Source organism: Balaenoptera musculus, chromosome 1, assembly GCF_009873245.2.
Source record: "Balaenoptera musculus isolate JJ_BM4_2016_0621 chromosome 1, mBalMus1.pri.v3, whole genome shotgun sequence".
In the NCBI taxonomy this organism is placed as follows: domain Eukaryota; kingdom Metazoa; phylum Chordata; class Mammalia; order Artiodactyla; family Balaenopteridae; genus Balaenoptera; species Balaenoptera musculus.
The window spans coordinates 103,196,726-103,215,636 of record NC_045785.1 but is presented as its reverse complement, the minus strand read 5'-3'; the positions used below and the strand labels follow the sequence as shown (position 1 = coordinate 103,215,636).

General features: G+C 44.9%; 1 protein-coding gene across 3 annotated transcripts in view; it reads right to left on the bottom strand.

Annotated features, from left to right (window-relative positions):
* Nucleotides 1–2,452: 2,452 nt before the first annotated feature.
* PTGFRN (prostaglandin F2 receptor inhibitor) overlaps nt 2,453–18,911 on the bottom strand; it is a 76,816-nt gene continuing 60,357 nt past the window's right edge. For 2 of the 3 annotated variants that reach the window (XM_036868814.1, XM_036868830.1), the window contains 3 exons: nt 11,300–11,407; nt 6,710–7,015; nt 2,453–5,225 (listed from right to left, as the gene is read on the bottom strand). In XM_036868814.1, the coding sequence (XP_036724709.1) occupies nt 5,059–5,225; nt 6,710–7,015; nt 11,300–11,407 (581 nt within the window). In that variant the 3' untranslated portion in view covers nt 2,453–5,058. The remainder of the gene's footprint in view (nt 5,226–6,709; nt 7,016–11,299; nt 11,408–18,911) is intronic. The other variant, XM_036868823.1, reaches the window with a different exon arrangement.

Genomic DNA, 18,911 nt, shown 5'->3' with positions numbered 1-18,911 from the left:
TTATTTTAAAAGGTGCTCCAGGAAAAGCAAAGTGGGAACTTGGGGTGGGAATCCTAAGCTCAGGTCCTTATCTAAATGTCCAGGCTCTGGCTGTGAGCAGGGCTATTACACTGTAAAATCCTAGGCAGCCACTCAAAATAGCTGTTTTCTCATCACACCAGATAACTAGGGATACTCCCTATGCCCCAGAAGCTGCTGAAATTATCCAAACTAGTCAATCCTAAGCCTGCTTACCCTGACTTGCCCGTTCCTTCCTGTGAAAACCCCAACAAAGGCTATTGCCCATGCTTCTCCCTTGCTCCCTCTGCTGCCTGAGGGACCCTGGTGCTTTTCCGTGTGGCCCCCTTTTGTGTGGCATGACCCTCCCTCTTGGAATCTGTGAGTGTAACAAACTGTCTTTTCAATGGCAGTCGTCTCCCGATCTGCTGGCCCTGCCTCACCTAAATAATAATAAAACCTGTATTTTAAAGCAGTGTGCTACACACACTGGTCTGTGGGTAACAGGACATGGAGTGGCTGTTACTTGGAAGATCTAGTTACATGAAGAGCAGGTAAGAAGTCTTCCGCTGTAGTCACCCCAGGGTGACCTGAGGCACTTGCCCAGGTGTACGGCACATCTAAGCATCCTAGTGTTGGTTAGCTATTGTCACAGTGGTGAGGGGTCCCTGCCCTCGGGCCACTTTCAGACAACCAGAGCAGCTGTCAGGGGTTCCTCTCCTAGCCTACAGGGGCAGAAAAGGCTCCCTGGGACCTGAAGGAGAAGTAGGAGTTGGAACAGGTGGAAAGAGGTTTCTAGAACGAGCAAACAGCAGGTTGCGAAGGCCTCTAGGAAAGGACATAAGTGGCAGGTTTTCTGTGCTTAGCACAAGGCCTAGGCCACAGGAGGTGTGCAAGCAAATTTTTGTTTTACTTTTAATATAAACTGAGGCAGGAACAGGCTGAGCAATAGGTATGGGACTGCTGGAGACCAGCTCCGACTGTGTCAGCATTGTGATGTGAACAGTCTTCCGTCTTCATGCAGAAGTGTGCAGTGTCGGGCTACTCTCCCGGCAGGACGTTAACTGTGTATTTATAAACTGCCAGTCCCTTCCATAGGCCCGCATCTGGGCCAAGGTTAGTAACCGGGACACAGACCCAGCCCCTGAAGACCTCACAAGTGAGGTGGTCCCTGCCCAGGACACACATGGGGAAGCCCAGCCGAGGCTGAGCGGCTGCTCCAGGGGCCAGCAGGGAGGTGGGGCTCCCAGCACTTCCTGCTGTGCAGGTCCCTGAAGCCAGTGGCCTGGGGAAAAGCACTGTTTTTATATAATACAGGGATGAGCACCTTCTGGATTAGTTTGGCTCCAGACTGGGTCATGAGTCAGAAAAGCCGTTCCGTCCCAGGCACAACATGGTCACAGAACTTGGGTGTGTTTCCTCATCCGCAGAGAGGAACAACCTCTAACTTCTCTCTTTCCTGACAGGAGTCCTGTAAGGTCATGGGAATTCACGGAAAGACCAAGAGACCATCCATCAGCAACAGGATCCTGGCCCTCACCTTTCCACTCAGTGGGAATCTCAATATTGATCCTGTTAAATCCATTTCTTCTTTGATCTTTGGTGAAAATCTACAGTGCTTTCATAGGATCCCAAGAGATCAGAAGGTGCCCGAGTTGCAACCGGAATTCAGTCACAGCCCCTCATGCGGAGGAGATAAAAGGGCCTCAGAGATCAAGTGCCTCACACAACTTCAATTTAAATTAAACTTCCTTTAATGAAATAAAAAAAACAAATGGTGCATTGCATAATATTTCGTGGTCACAGTATAAAACAATACAATTAGTTCATATAACACTGGATATGGACAAAAATACACAGGACCCTTTCTTTGTCTACGTAAAATTCAGCAGATCCATCTGTGCCACGCTAAAAAAGAAAGAAAGTCAACTTTTTTCTCCTAGTGATCTGCACACAATATTTATCACTGAGAATTTGGTCAAACAGCGGAGGAGAACTTACCCAAATCCCAGTTCCCTTCTTCCTCTGTTGTCATCGGTGAAGCTAAAAAAAGTTTCTGAAAGTAGCAAGTTGTATAGTATTGCTTATTATTCCTGCTAGAGAGGCTCAGTCTTTGGCTCACAGATGTCAGTGACAAAATCATGGCTGCAGGTAGTCTGCAAAGCAAGAAGCAAGAGCCACCAGGGAAAACAGGCAAGGGTCTGGGCAGGAGGGGCCACCTTTACGAGGATCTTAGGGAAAGCCACGTGGATAGGAGGGGAGAAAACACACAAATAAATACATTTCTAAATTCAGATTTAAATCCAGTTGGTGAGTCAGAGTTCCACCGTCCCATGAAAAACCTGAAAAGTTGTTAAAAAGTCAGAGCTTGGATTTTCTTTTTTTTTTTTAAAAAGTGAAAAGTGTATGTAAACATTATAAAGTAAACAATTGAAAGTAATTTTGAGGCTTCTATCGGAACATAGCTTAGGCTCTTTCTGGGGATATCTTTATGTATGATTAGAAAAAAAAAAAGCCAAACTTTTGATCGCTTCTTTGTGTTAAGCAGTGCAATTTCATCTGTGTGAATCGTGGCTGGGTCCTTCCATTCATACTAGTGTTTCTGGAGGGAACCTCTTCCAGAAGAACACTTAGTGGGGGCCCTATTTGGTACAACAAAAGAGTACATCTCACACTTTGAACAGGACACACATTCCAGCCAAGTTTATGCCCCTGGAAGGAAGGAGGCCCTTGGTACAATGCCCTGGGATTTCTCCCCACTTTGTACCAGCCCAGTGGACAGAGGGTGGGGCTAGAGGGGCAGGCGGTCAATGCCTTAACAGCCCCAGCCTTGAACTGCAACGGCAGTTTGAAAGGAAAAGGTACGGTGTATGAGCACGTGTCACCTTTCCTGCCACTGAGTGTCTGCTGTGACCCATCCGTGGTTTTACATACACCTGGGGCCACCTGGTCACGTCCAAAGCCAAGTACCCTTTCCTCCTACCACGGGCCTGTACTACCACAATCCTGAATCTTCTTTTAGGAGGCACGATAACTGCAAGGGTTCAAAGGGCACTGGCTGTTCCTAACACAGCACCTGTTTCTATTTCCTGTTTGCACAATCACCTGTGACCACCTCCCCTGGAGCGGCCCAGTTAGGAAATGGCATGCAGGAAACACCCAAATCTAGTGCTATCAAGGCCTCCTTCCCTTCCTCTAGTCATCCGTGCTCTGGTGGGGCGGACCTGCTGCCCGTCTTCCCGCCACAGATGCTAGGCCTGGGATTCATTTGTGCTGCTACCATTAGTGCAAAATCTAGTTTCTATCACGTGAGTGGTCCCCTCTGTGGGCGAAACCAAAAGGAAAAAATTCGGTGGAAACTTGCCTCCTGGGGGTGATTTGCTGATAAGTGCAGAACGAATCGTGGGTGACAGAGGGAGGGAAGTGGAGGGGAAGATGGTGGGCCCAAGGAGTCGGCTGTCTGGCCCATTGTGACAAAGAGCCGCACATGAATGGCCATCATTTTGTATTACTTTATTGCTCAAAACAAACGAATCTTTCTCCCCTTTGGAAGACAGAGCAGTATTAGATCCTTCAGAGCCAGGATAAAAGCACAGAGGACTGCAATGTGGGGCGTGAGTCACCAGTGAGCCTCAGGAAACCCCACTGGGATGCTTCCGAAAAGCCAGCGCTGTGCAGGGGGAGACACTTCGGGGAGCGGAAGATCTCTTTGGGTCTGTTGTCCTTCTCCTGGTCTGAGTGATCAGGCAAAACGGACTGCTCTCAGATCTACTTTGTAGGCTGTTCACATGGCAATATAAATTGCTGGGTTTCCTTTGTCTTCCTAATAGGAAAGCAAACATACCACAGAGTATACCCTTTCTCACTAACCCCCTGCAGGGGATTTTAAAAAGACTTGAAGGACTGAAAAGGTCATAGAAAATGCATGGTTCTTCCAGGTAATTTCTGATTCCGTGAAGTCAGTCTTGCAAGCAGCAATTCACCTCCACATTAAGGAGCCCACGCAGCCCACAAATGATGTGGGGTGTCCGTGGTTCCCCCTGCAGACCCACAAGGCCTTTGCCTCTCACAAAGGGCGGGACAGAGAATAGAGGTGGCTTCTTCCGCCTGACACACCCCTGGCACCACTGACCCTCCGGGCACGAGCTCCAGACATCTAACTCCCAGGATCCCCCTTCTGCAATCCCCAGGGCCCCCTGAGGCACGGTGGCCTCCGAACTACGGAAGTGACTGTCTGTTCCTTTCCTTGTCCCCAACTTCCTCTTCCTTGCAGGCCTTCTTACTGCCTTGGACAGAGGTGGCTGTGCATTTTTCTTCATACGCATTCTTAAGGCTAAGGTGGCAAGATAAGGTGCTTGGTGGAGAGCCAAATTCTCAATTCCAGGGCCATTTCAGCACTCGCACATAAAGCAGATACGAAAGAAATGGAAAGGGGGCAGAGAAGCAAAAAACCAAAAGAGAACAAAATGCATTTGGGCTCGATAGGAAGTTACGGACTGCAGGTTTAGGTTTCAAATGTGGTCTAAACCCCCTGAAAATAGGGGGTGGGGGAGGGTAGTAAAAGCCACAAATTAGCCTTCGGCACTGGTCTGTGTTGTCCCTCGGCAGGGGTGGAGGGTCGCCTTTAGCAGCTCTCTCAGCACGTGCATCCGATGCAGAAGCCGGCTCTCAAGCGGGGCCCTTCCGTTCTCACCCGAGACAAAGAACTCTGAACGCCTTCACCCCTTCCTCACCGCAACCCCTCGAAACAAAAGGTAGAAACACACACAAGCCAGAGATCTATAAACCAGTAGGAGAAAAAAAGTAGACAGAGGTTAACCATTAAAAAGCCGCTGTCGGGAAAACACACACTCGATTGTTCTATCAGAAAGTGCCGTGGGAAGAAGAGCCGTGTGCTGGTAAACATGTCCGCGCTCAGAACTTGACATGCAGAAAAGAGAGAGCGCCGAGTCCCACCTGAGATTAGAGAGGACTGGTTTTTAGTGTAACACACATCACGTTAAAAGCTCACTGTCCTCTTCTCCTCGACCGTCCCTGTGTCCCGGCCTTTCCCGGCCCCGGTTAGTCCATCTCCATGGACATGAGCCGGCGGCGCTCCCGCCTGGTCTCCTGGACCTCCTTCTTACAGCACCAGTGCGAGCTGCAGTACCCGATGAGGCAGGACAGGAGCCCGATGACCGTGGACAGGCCAACGCCGATCAGCAGCGGGTACTTGAAGGCGTTCAGCACTGGGAGGGAAAGACCAGAGGGAACGGGTCAGTGATGCGAGGTGGGGGCCTGGGAGAAGACCGCCGCCTCCCCTCTCCATTGCCACGGCGTCTCCACCAGGGATCTGACCTCATGCATCCTGTACCCAGCACCTGGCGTGGTGCTTGAGACAAGAGTAGCTCGGCCATGCGTGTCCAAAAAATGAGCAAATGTCTCCCCACCCAGCTCTGTGCGGGAAGGCAGAGGAAAGCCAGAAAAAAGAAAGATTCTCCTTCAATGTCTTTGAATGTCAACTTGCTTTTTAGGGTTTTGGCAGGAGATTGATTTTTAAAAGTCAGTATAAGGGCACCACACATTTGGCAGCAGATGCATCCTTAAAAAAACCATACATAAATCAATTCTATGCATCAGATAACTGAAGTGTACTAGGGGAGCTATTTTAAGTAACACTATAGTAAATTATCTAGCAAAGTGAATAATCACTCCCTACTTGTTTAGTAAATCTGGGTTTTCATATGGAGTGACTGCAAGCAAGACATTTCTAAGAGGCAAATATGGTATAAGTGACTAAGTTGCAGGAATGCACAAACACTGTTTAGATCCCACACCCTCAACTCCTACGTCCCCGTCCCCCAAAGTACCAGCACGCCTTGGGTGGAGGCTGGCACTGTGGTTGTTTGCCTGACATTTAATACAACAGCCCCAGGAGAGATTATCATCCCATTTAACAAGAGAGGAAACGAAGGATTAGAAAGGCTAAGTCACCTGTGGAAGAGCTGGGGTTCCAATTCCAGTCTCCGTCAAACTGACACATCATCAGGGTAAGACACTCAAAGGCTCCCACTTAATCCTTGGTGGCACCTGGACTTGAATTCTCTCCATGAGTGTTTTCAGTTAACGTTTACTCTGACACTTTTTGCAGAGAAGACTTGTTTCTCATTAACCAAGGAACAACTGCCCACACTCTGGGAGGCCAGGGAGCAGAGTGGTGGGAAGGGGGCCCGCTGACCATGGCGCTTTAGGCTGACCGTGGTGGTCAGTGTGGGCCAACGAGGCTGGGAGCTCCCCCTCCCATCCAGGAGGAAACCCCTTTACCAAGAAGCAGAACCAGTAGGAGGACAAGAGGGGCAGGAACCCACCTGCAGCCCCTCCTAGAGACCTGGACCCACTCTCTAGATCTGGTCTCTGCCCCTGCCTGGCAGAATCCGTGCCAACCCGAGGACACTGCAAAGTGGGTGTGTACAGAATTTAGAGAAAGCATCGAAAATCTTTCCAGTAAGTCTTAAAAATCATTTCCCAGTGGTAGCTCCAGCACACACGATACCAAAGCTGGGAAAACAGCAAGGGCTGTGTGTGCTCTTTCTGGGTACAGGCCCGGGCCAGGCTAGAGAGAAAGCAGGCACATTCCTCACAGGGTGGGAACCTGGATCCCGTCAGCGGCAGCAGAGCATGGAGAGAAGACATCCCCCAAACACCAAGAGGGTTATTTGTGTGTCATTCTTACCATCCATCTTCACAGTTATAAAGATGGGCTTGGACTGGATCTCTGCCTCTTTCTGCCAGGAACCGGTGGGTGACTTCACCCACGGAGTCACGAAACAGTAGTAGTTGCCAAAGTCCTGGTCCTCGGAGCCATGCACTTGCAGCAAGAACTCTAGCACGCTCACGCGCTCCAGGCTGAGGCCGCTCTTCCAGTCTCTCTGGGCCGTGTTCACAATCCCCTTCCGATCCAGGGACGACAGGAGGACGGGAGCCTTGTCCAGGCCGAAGGAGTGCACCGCAAACCAGGACACGTCAAAGGCCATGTCGTCTATGGATGACCAAGCCACAACGCTGGGGTCAGTGCCACAGGCAGAAGTACCAAGTACGGCTACCATGCCCGTAACCTGACTGTGGGCCAGCACGGCTCTACGTGCCTTGGGTCTCCCCGAATCCTCTCAACAACCCCATGATGAAGGTACTGTCACACTTCCCACTCTGTGGCGGGACCAAATAACTGAGGTCACACAGCCGGGAGGTCACAGAGCGCGTGGCTTAACCCAGGAGTCCAGCTCCAGAATGCACCCTCTTCACCACGCCACTGCCACTACCCAGCTGAAGGAGCACAGCCCCAAACTGTCTCCTCCAGAGAACACGGGATGAAAGGCTGGTATGTGGTGACATCGAACGCTCTGTCTCCCAAAGAAAGCAGGGTCCTTTGGCATTTCAGGCAGGAGAACCCACGACAGGAAGGACACGAAAGTCGTAAGGAATGACATGGACGTAAAGTGAATTGTACGAAATGGAGAGTTGTAAACAGTTTAGATTTTATTGTTCGCTGTGATTTTTTTTTTCCCCTGAAGTGCTTAAGTTCAAAACAAGAGGAAAAAAATGTCAAGCTGAGAAAATTGAACACAGTTTAACAGTCCCAGAGAGTAATGCTGCAGAATCGTAAAGTACTCTGCAAAATTAAGGTTCTAACAGCCTCACATAAATTAATATGGGCATAAGAGAAAGACGGCTTTGGCACAAGTGGTAGTTCTCATAGAACGTGGAAATAGAGTGCACATCCTAAACCCCTGACCTCTTCTTCTGACTGCTACCAAGTGATACCAGCTGTGTCAGGTCTGAGAGTCACCCAGCAGGCAAGAAAGGACTGGGAGGTCACAAACACTGCTTTACCTTACATTCGCTTGATGGGGCTTTCTACACACATGTTAAATAACATAATTTTTGTTAAACAAAAAGTAACATCCATTTAGTAAAAATACACTAATAACCTCAAAAAGCACATTCTAAGGCAAATAAATTATATTCAGATTCTTACGTATTAAAAAAGAATATAAGCAAAACTAGAAGCAAGAATTTATTTTTTGGCCACGCCACATGGCTCACGGGATCTTAGTTCCCCAACCAGTGGAATCGTGGAGTCTTAACCACTGGACAGCCAGGGAAATCTACCAAAGCAAGAATTTCTAAAAAATTATTCAAATGATAATTCCTTTTCAACTCACTCTAAAAATGTTAAGGGCCACAGGCAAATCTCAACTCTACATATGTCATGTCAGCCCTCTACTCTGATGCACCAAAATATTATTTTTTCCTCCCCATTGACCCACCGTGGCCCTTGAGCAAAACATCTGATTGTTCCGAGGGTGAGGGTCATCTCTTGCAAGAAGACCGACACCCTGGGGGCAGAGGGAGTGCGGTCAACGTCCTCACACCCTCATAGTGCCCAGGCAGAGTGGGCCCCCACATCCCTCCCAGGTCCTCAGTGAAAACTAGCTCAGTGTTGCTGTCACCTGCAGGCGCCGGGTGGTTACTGAAGGCAAAGAGTCACAGCTGTGTCCCCATTACTTGTATCCAGACTCTAACCCCAGTCCCGCCGTGCCGTACAGTGTGGTGGCCAGGCTGCGGGGTCAGGTGACCCGGGCTAGAATCCCAGCACTGGCTCTTGTTAGCCTAGTGACCTGGGTGAGTCACTTAAGTTCACTGTGACTTAGTTTCCTTATCTGGAAAAGGAAATTACAATAGCACCCATAGTTAGTTAGCTTTATAAAATGCTTAGAACGGCACCTGGAATATAGTAAGTGCTCAATAAAAGTTGCCCGCCATGAACATCCTTACCGCCACAGTTCAACACACACGTTCTGTACTAAGAGATGCTGTAACAGGAAGGGTACTGCCACCTGCAGCAGATGCTCCTGGTGCTCCACCCCAAACAGCTGGAGCGCTGGGCCCCCAGATGCTGCAGGTGCTGGCTGCTAAGCTCTCCCACCGGTACCCTTCTCCAGAGGACTGGCCTTAGCTGACAGAAGCCACCTCCTGGAGAGCCACCCCCGGAGGTGAAGAAACACGACCCCTCCCCAGCCATTCACTGTGGACGATTGACAAATTGGGGTGGGGGGGATACAAAAGCCCCATCCCTTAGCTCAAGGAGGTCACACTCTGTGGTACGACCCATATTCTGGAGCTCCCCACAGGGAGTTAGACTTGTTTCCCTCACTCCCTCATCGTTTCCTCCTGAGGGCACATCTTCAATTAATCACTCGCACGCTTGTCTCAGGCTTTGCTTCTAGGGAACCTGACCTAAGACACCACCTCTAAAGGGCCGTGGTCTGCCCCTGTCCCTCCCCCTGCCTTGGCACTCGGCCCACTTGGGCCACATGTCCTTTCCAGAAGAGAATTCCTTCACAGCCCACAGGATGCGAGAGGAAAAACGAAATTACGACTTGTGTTTAATTATTCAGAATCTTCCACCCATGCAGTCTAAGAGTGCAAAGTTCTGGAAAATTGTGATCTGCAAGATAACAGCTACCTATAGGTTTTGCAATTACACTGGAGGAAAAGACTTATATTAAGGGCACAGTTGGTGACCCATCAATTTACCGAGAAAGAGCATTTAAATGATTTATTTTTGTATATCTCTATAAATGAGCTTTTTAAATTTTTTAAAAAAATTTTTATAAATGAGCTTAAGGGTAAAAATGGTATTACACTATTCCAACTTTGGAAAAGGATCTCCCCACCCACCCCCCTTCCTGGCAGTCTCCACAGAAGCGGTGGCTCAGTCAAGACCTAGGCCCCCCCTTCCTAACCCCCAGGACAGAGCTGACCCCTCTGTTGTTTTGGATGGGTTTTTTTCTTTTCCTTTCTTTACATCTTCCACAAACACTTCTCCTTTTTTCCTACCTCTAAAGCTCAACCACATTCAAGTCCCCTATGAGAGTCAATTTCGGTATCAATCAACTCGTCCAGGGGTCAGTAAACTACAGCCTGCAGGTCCAATCCAGCCTACCACCTGTTTTTGTAAATAAAGTTTCACTGGAACACAGCCAGGCCCATCTGTTTACATTGCTCTCTTCGGCTGCTCTCCCTCTGCAACAGCAGAGTAGAGTAGCTGCTGTAGAGATCATCTGGCCCACAGAGCCAAAAATACTTTCTACCTGGGCCCTTTACAGGAAAGGTTTGCTGACCCTGAACTAGCCGCACCTGAACCTTCAGCTGGAGTCCCTGCAGTAGCCGGACCTCAGGGGGTGGCGGCCCAAGCCCCTCTCCTGTTGGTCACGCCAGATCCAGTACAGCCCACCCTCACTTGGCTGACAGCCTGCCCTTAACACAGAATGAAGACCTGCTTCCAGTTTCCACCCCAGGGCCACACATCCAGTGGTCTCTGCACAGAACTCAGTGAACCCTGCACAATTTGGCCTTTTTGAGGCACAAATCTGTGTGAGGCCATGGCTCTGCTTATGATGGGGTGGGCAGTACAAAGACACCCAAGGTCAGGGCATGGGCATCCCCCAGGCAGTGAGCCAGGGTCTCCAAGGGCTCTTTAGGAGAAGGCAGAGGTGGGTACAGTCCTGCTCAGCAACAGAGACACACCTACGTGCATTTAATGTCCTTTCAAACCCTGAGGGTCTACGAGTGAGAAGAACAGCACCGGGTACTAAAGGGGCCAAGCAGAAAAAGTGTAAGGCTGCTGGACCACAACTGTTAGGTATCCTGTTGGCAGTACTAGTATCTTCTGCAAAGAAAAGATTTACAAAGATTTCCTAAGAATTTAAACTACAATAGCTCCCCGTGGTTACTTGCTACTCATTTCCTCTGCTCTGTATTTCTTCAGAGTGTTAATTGCTATCTGATATTATATCATATGGTGATTTCTTTCTTGTTTGTCTCCTTAACTAGGCTGCAAGCTCCATGAGGGCAGACATGGTGCATTTTGATCACTCTTTTATTTCCAGCAACTAGAACAGCACCTGTTTATAGGAGTTCAATAAATAGCTGAATGAATGAATGAATGAATGAAAGACAAAAAGCGAGGGAGCCGGACTCTGCCAGTAGGTTGCAAACGAGCTTGAATCAGCCCCCGAAGCAGCCACTAGATCACCCTGAGAACACATTCAAATGTCTGGTTGTGTTTCCAAATCGTCAGATAGTTGCATCCATTCAACACATCCTTATTAAACACCTACTGAATACTGCCGAGCTAGGCAGTTTGGGAATAAACAGCCAATCCAATCCCTGACCTCCACATCTGTGTAACATAGTGGGGATGATATGAGAAACACTTACAAAAAGAAATACGGAGAAGGGGAAGGATGGAGAGAAGTACCTGGATCCAGGGCTGCTCCTTCAACAGTGATGATACAAAACAATTTGATGAGATCTCCCCGGATGACTGATGGCGCGTCCGAGTGCACAGAGGCATTAAATATAGGACCTGGAAGAAAGCAATGCCACCTCATGATCCTCTTTCACACTTCTGTTTAAACCCTGTTCTTGGTGTGCAAATGGGCATCTAAATGTGGGATCCCCTTCCTTGGAACTGAGCTAGAAATTCACAAAATAGGTGTCCTAAGATTGCTTTCCTTCTATTCAGAGAGACATGTGCATTAAGTATATGAGCTTCATCTTAAGATTACAACCATGGTCTCATTTGAAGCCCACCCACCTCCCATCCTGGTACAGCCTGGGCTGTTTCTGGCTGCACATGGTTCACTTCCAGGCCAGAGTGGCTCAGAGGCCAGAGGGTTCAGGACTAAATCAGGGACGCTTTTGGTCCCGAAAGAGTGAGCAGCCTCATTGTGTTGGGTGCTGGCGACAGGCCCTGCTATTAAGAGGCTGAAATCCAGTAATGCCAACAATGACGACATTTCTATAAAGTATGGTGGGAGCACTGAAGGCGATTCATTCCAATCTGCTGTGAGAAACTGAAGAAACGTGGAAACTCCTTTTAAAAACTACCCAGGGACTTCCCTGGTGGCGCAGTGGTTAAGAATCCACCTGCCAATGCAGGGGACACGGGTTCGAGCCCTGGTCTGGGAAGATCCCACATGCTGCAGAGCAACTAAGCCCATGCGCCACAACTAACGAGCCTGCGCTCTAGAGCCCGCGAGCCACAACTACTGAGCCCGCATGCCACAACTACTGAAGCCCGCGAGCCTAGAGCCCGTGCTCCGCAACAAGAGAAGCCACTGCAATGAGAAGCCTGCGCACCACAACGAAGAGTAGCCCCCGCTTGCCGCAACCAGAGAAAGCCCAGGCACAGCAACAAAGACACAACGCAGCCAAAAATAAAAAGAAAAAATAAATAAATTTACAAAACTAAATAAATAAAAATAAAAATAAAAACTACTCAGATAGGATCTGTCTTGCATACCTTTCTGAAACTCTCACTTGATACCCAGTTTACTTTTATAAAAGACCCCTTTCCTTCTTCCAAAGGCCAGAGGATGTTTCTACACAAACCATGCTGACTCCTCATAGTATCATCGACTCACTGCAAGGCAGAGTTGTTCCAAGTTTCTAAGTTGTAAGGCAATGAGCATATGTATGTGCAAGAAAATGTGAAGAATCAAGTAAAAAGAACTTAGGGCTAGATGTTAATAATATTTACCATAGAGTCAGTTGGATGCATTTGACTGTAGGCATAATTATTATTGTGCTATTTCATAACTAGGCACAAATAAATGACTTACTAAATTTAAAAAAAAAAGGTATGCCTTGTATGCAAGAAATCTGCAGCTCCGATCCCCTCCTTAGGCAGAGAGAAGGGCTAGGTACTGCATTCTGTTTTTAACCCCTTTACAGCTCATTTTTAGGTGAGAGTATTACATAGCTTTAGGCCAATCTGATCCTAAGAGCTTAATATTTACCTTATGCCAATTCCTAATGTCTAGGAATAGGCAAACCTGAAGAAGATTCCAGAACACCAATGCTAGGGGATTTCCCTTGGGTTTTCTGGAAAGCAAAGATAGATGGCCCTGGACAATGATTCTGAAACTCACCAGAAGCTAAGAATACAGGTGTAACTACCTTTAAAATCATCTTACCAGAAAGAAAAAGGTCCTTTTTGTTTTAACATCCAAAAGAAATGACTGTGAGAAAGAGAGTAAAAGGTCATATGAACCAATGAGGCAAAAAAATTGAAAAGTCTATACTTTCATTTCAACATGAGTAGTAAGATGAATTCATCAGATGGCTTTCTTAACACCGAGTCCATGAGTAATCTGTGTTTTGCTGGGAGAAGGGTGAAGGATGGTTGTAGAACATGGAAACCTTGAGGCATTAGGCAGCCCTGGGCAGGTTCTGCTGAGTACTCAGATTCAGTCTAGGGCATGGAGAACGTAACAGAATGGCAGTCCCAGGACGTGGGGAATGGGATGAAAGCAAAAAGAACAAGGAAACTTTACCTACTTCTAGACATCACATCCTTCAATTAACTCGGCTCAGCCATGGTTCCCCTCTGGTCCTTACCGCCCTGGATTTGCTCTGTTTATAGCAGTGAGGTGGGAAAGGATTAAGCCAGTTGCTCTGAGTTGGCTCAGTGGTAACGACTGGGGGCACTTCATGCCATATATGGTCATCCATGAGGACAGGTTAGTAGCGACCATGGTGAGCAATGGGGACTGAATTTTTTTTTCTCTGACTAGAAATTTCATGGTTATAAATAGAACTATACTATGGGGCTTTCTTAAAGTATCCAGGCCCCTTCTAAGAGAACACAAGACAATAAAACACAAGGAGATCCTCATAGTGGATTTAGGTTCTTATTTACTTAATTTGAAACAGTAGAGGAATTTGGACATATTTCCTTTACCTTATTTGGACAAATTTCCTTACCGAATTTGGACAAATTTCACTTTCTTTTCTTTATATTTCCAAAAAAAATCCAAAATGCCTTCTAGGTCACAAGTTACTGTTCTCATTTCCCCTCATGGCCGTGGGAACAACAGAGCATTTGTGCCATGCTCACCATGCAGACAAGGACCAGGGAAAAGGCCTGCATTGTGAACTAGTCACAGCAGTGGATTTCCTTCGAACGAAATGAACAACTCACTGTTAATGTGGGTCATTATCCCAGGCTTAGAAATATTTTTATTATGGTCAATTTCTGTGGTAATGCTGTTTTCTTGAGGGGATGTGTCTGGTTAACTTCACAGATGACAGACTACAGCACAGATAATTTAAGTGAACAACCAGAGTCACTACATGTCCCTGGATTCCTAGTCTGCAGAGTACATGGACCACTTAGCTTCTAAACACAAACATTGACACAAACCATGCTCCAACTCTCGCCCCTAAAAAAAGGCTGTAAATGAGAGTATTTTTGTGAAAGCCAAAACTACAGACTGTCTGCATGTCCGTCAATAGGATAATGGTTAATCAAATTCTAGCAGGTGTAGTCATTAAAGTTGGTATTTACCTAGAATTTTTTATTACATGGAAAATGCTTATCTTATAATGTTGGGGGAGGGCAGAAAGCAGGTCATAAAATTGCATATACAGCCTGATTTCAAAGTCATGAAGAAAACATGCAAGGGAAAAATTCTAGGAAGACGAATACCACCAATTAACAGTCTCTGGTAAGATTATGGGTGATTCTTCCTTGTATTTTACTGTATTTTCAAACTTCTCTGTTAAGGAGAAAAACTTTATTATTATTCTTTTAAAAGGCCAAAGTCTTTAACATCATCACATTTAAACGGTATTATTCCTCCTGATTCTTTCAATCAGTAGAAGTTACAACTCAGGGACTTCCCTGGTGGCACAGTGGTTAAGAATCTGCCTGCTAATGCAGGGAACACAGGTTCAAGACCTGGTCCGGGAAGATCCCACATGCCGCGGCCCGTGCGCCACAACTACTGAGCCTGCACTCTGGAGCCTGTGAGCCACAACTACTGAGCCTGCGAGCCACAACTACTGAGCCCGCGAGCCACAACTACTGAAGCCCATGTGCCTAGAGCCCGTGCTCCACCAAAAGAGAAGCCACTGCAATGAGAAGCCCACTCACCGCAACGAAGAGTAGCCCCCGCTCACCGCAACCAGAGAAAGCCCACACGCAGCAACGAAGACCCGATGCAGTCAAAAATAATAAATAAATAAAATAAAATAAAATAAAGAAAAAAAAAAAAAGAAGTTACAACTCAGTAAGACCCCTTGGGGAACACAGTCCGCATACCAAGAGGCAAGTGTCCTGAAAGCAGAGGCCAGAAAGGTGGACACCCAGAGGAATCTCTTTGTTACATGCGTTTTACCGTGTGCTGCTAATTTTTAGGAAGTAAAGGCTCTCAGTATCAAGTCAATGTTTTCTTGGAACTATCTGGGGCTATGGCATTGTGCTGGGTGCTGGATTTGATGGCAGCTCCTCTTAATTAAACTGTGAACTGGCCATGACAACTCCGCGGATTAAATAAAGCAAAAATCTTAGGCAGTCTATTCAACCTGTAAGTTAAAGTGATTTCATCTGTTATGCTGAGATTTAAAGAACTGAGAAATAGATTCAATTCCCATTCCTCACCTAGAAATACATACAAAAGATTTTATGTCTCCCCTCTTTCTCAGAACAGTTTTAAAGAAACATCAAATAACAAACGTAAAACAAATTGGAATAAAATCCTATAGATAATAAAACAGATACACAAATAAAGGGCAAAAACCATATAATCATCTGAATCTCAATAGTCACAGAAAAAGCACTTGACAACACCCAACACTTCATCATGATAAAAACACTCAACAGATTAGGAATGAAAGAAAACTTCCTCAACTCAATATCTGGTGTCTATGAAAAACCCACAGCTACCATGATACTTAAGGGTAAAAGATACTTAATGTGGAAAGTTCCCCCTAAGATCAGGAACAAGACAAGGATGTCCACTTGTGCCACTACTATTCACCACTGTACTAGATTCTAGCCAGGGCAATTAGACAAGAAAAATAATTAGAAGGCATTTAATAAAACTGAATAGAAGAAATAAAACTATCTCTATTTGTATCAATAGATGACATGATCCTATATTTAAAAACCCTAAGTAGTCAACAACAAAAAAAAACTATTAGAACTAATAAACAAGTTCAGCAAGGTTGCAGGATACAAGACCAATTTATAAAAGTCGACTGTGTTTCTATACACTTGCAATGAACAAACTGAAAAGGAAATTAGGAAAGCAATTAATTTATGATAGTATCAAAAAGAATAAAATGCCTAGGATAAATTTAATGAAAGAAGTTCAACATCTGTACATTGAAAACTACAACCACCACTGACAGCAATTTTAAAAGACCCAAATAAATGGAAAGACATCTCATGTTCATGGATTAGAAAACAATATTGTTAAATAGTAATACTCTCCAAACTGATCTACAGATTTGACACAATCCCTATCAAAGTCCCAGCTGTCTTTTCTGCAGAAATTAATGAATTGATCCTAAAATTCATCTGGAAATGCAAGGGACCAAGAATAGCCGAAACAATTTTGAAAAAGAACAAAGCTGGAAGGCTCACACTGATTTCAAAACTTGGTAGAAAGCTATAGCAATTTAACAATGTGGTTCTGGTATAGGAAAAGACATAAGGATCAACAGAATAGAACTGAGAGTCCAGAAATAAACCCTTATATTCATGGCTAAATGATTTTTGACAAGTGTACCAAGACAAATCAATGGGGGGAAAGAACAGACTTTTCAACAAATGGTGCCAGGACAACTAGGTATTCCCATGCAAAAGAATAAAGCTGAATCCCTTCTTCATACCACACACAAAAATTAACTCATAATGGATCATAGCCCTAAATGTAAGAGCTAAAACTGTAAAACTCTTAAAGGAAACCGTAGGTGTAAATCTTCACAACCTTGGGTTAGGCAATGTTTTCTTAGATATGACACCAAAAACACAAGCAACAAAAAGAAAAAATAGATAAACTGGACTTCATCAAAATTAAAAACTTGGGTGCTTCAAAGGATACAATTAAGAAAGTGAAAAGACTACAGAGTAGGAGAAGATATTTTCAAATCACATATGTTGTTAAGGGACTTTTGTATTCAAACTATGAAAAGCTCTACTAGCCAACAATAAGAAGACAAATCAATTTAAAAATGGGCAAATGGTTTGAATAGACATTTCTCCAGAGAGGATACACATATGACCAATAACTATATGAAAAGCTGCTCAACATCAATAGTCATTAAGGAAATGCAAATTAAAACCACAATGAAATACTACTTCACATCCACTAGGTTGGCTATAATAAAAATGATGGAAAATAATAACTAGTGAGAATGTGAAGAAATTGGAACCCTTACACACTGCTGGTGGGAATGTAAAATGGTGCAGCTGTTTTGGAAAACAATTTGGCAGTTCCTGAAAGAATTAAAGAGAGTTACCGCGTGATCCAGCATCACTCTTAGGTGAGAAATGAAAACTTATGTACACACAAAAATTTGTACGCTAATGTTTATGTCAGCATATTATTATTCATAATCGCCAAAAGGTGGAAACAATCTAAAGGTCCATCAACTGATGAACAGCTAAACAAAATGTGGTATATCCTCACACTGGAATATTATTCAGCCATAAAAAGGAATGAAGGATTGATACAAGATATAATGTGATGGACCTTGAAAACATTATGCTAAGCAAAAGAAGTCAGTCACAAAAGCCCACGTATATGTTTCACATCATATGAAATGTCCAAAAATCTATAAAGATAGAAAGGAGATTAGTGGTTGCCAGGGGCTAGGGGTACAGAATAGAGGGAGTGACTACTAACGGGTACAGAATTTGCTTTCTGCAGTGATTGAAAAGTTCTAGAATTAGATTCTACTGATGATTGTACAATATATATCTGCGAATATACTAAAAACCACTAAATTGACACTTGTAATGGGTGAATTTTATGGTATGTTAACCATATCTCAATAAAGCTATTATTAGAAAACAAACAAGCAGGTACACAACAAAAGAAGCGTGTGTTTCCTCTGCTCTTTCCAAATCTGAGGGTTTAAATCAATATTTACTCTTTATTAATCTACACATTAATAGATTATTAGATGCCAGAAGATAATTTCATTATACACTATAAAAAGTTATAATCATACAAAATAATATTAATAGAAAACAAACTTTACTAAGGTATAGTTTACCTTTAATATAAACGGTAATAATTAAATTCAACAAATATCTTGCATTCATTGTACTGATCAGTTAATACCTGAATCTTTACAGGTGGGTATGAATTTACACATTCAGAAACTTCAAACTGGATCCCAGGGCAGATTTAGTGAAAACATTCAGTATTAAACTCAAAAGTGATGATCCTTCACTTTGATATTCTAAATAAGATTGGGAATCAAAAACTTTTAAATCATCTACCTGCTGAAACACAGATACACACACAGATTTGTCAAAGGAGCTTAATGAATTTCACAGATAAATAAGAAACATTTCCATTTGAGAATATGTATGTATGCTATTAAAAAAAAGTGGAACTTTCCACCTTATAGCATAAAAACATTTTATTTACCAAAGATAAAATCATTCAGAATGGACACCAAAATGCTCATTTTAATTAACCCTCCCATAGGTGAACACCACTAATAGTTATTCTTAACAAAGCAGGTTGACAGATGTATTCACCCATACCACCACAGCTCTGGAGACTCGACTAATTGGAAATCTTTTTCTAGTCCAAAAGCAAGGTGAAGTATATCCCATAAGGTTGGGATACTCATCCCCTGTATGGAAATACTGCTCTGATAAGTTGGGCCAAGAACAGTACCCATCACCTTCAGTCCTAGGGACCTCAAAGAGTGAAAGCCATGGGCTGGATAAGACTTGGGTCTTAGCTTTGAATCTTCCACTCTTGGCAAGTCACTTAACCCCTCTGGAGGCTCAGTTCCTTCTTATCTTTATACTCCATCCACCATGTTCCCTGAAGGATTTG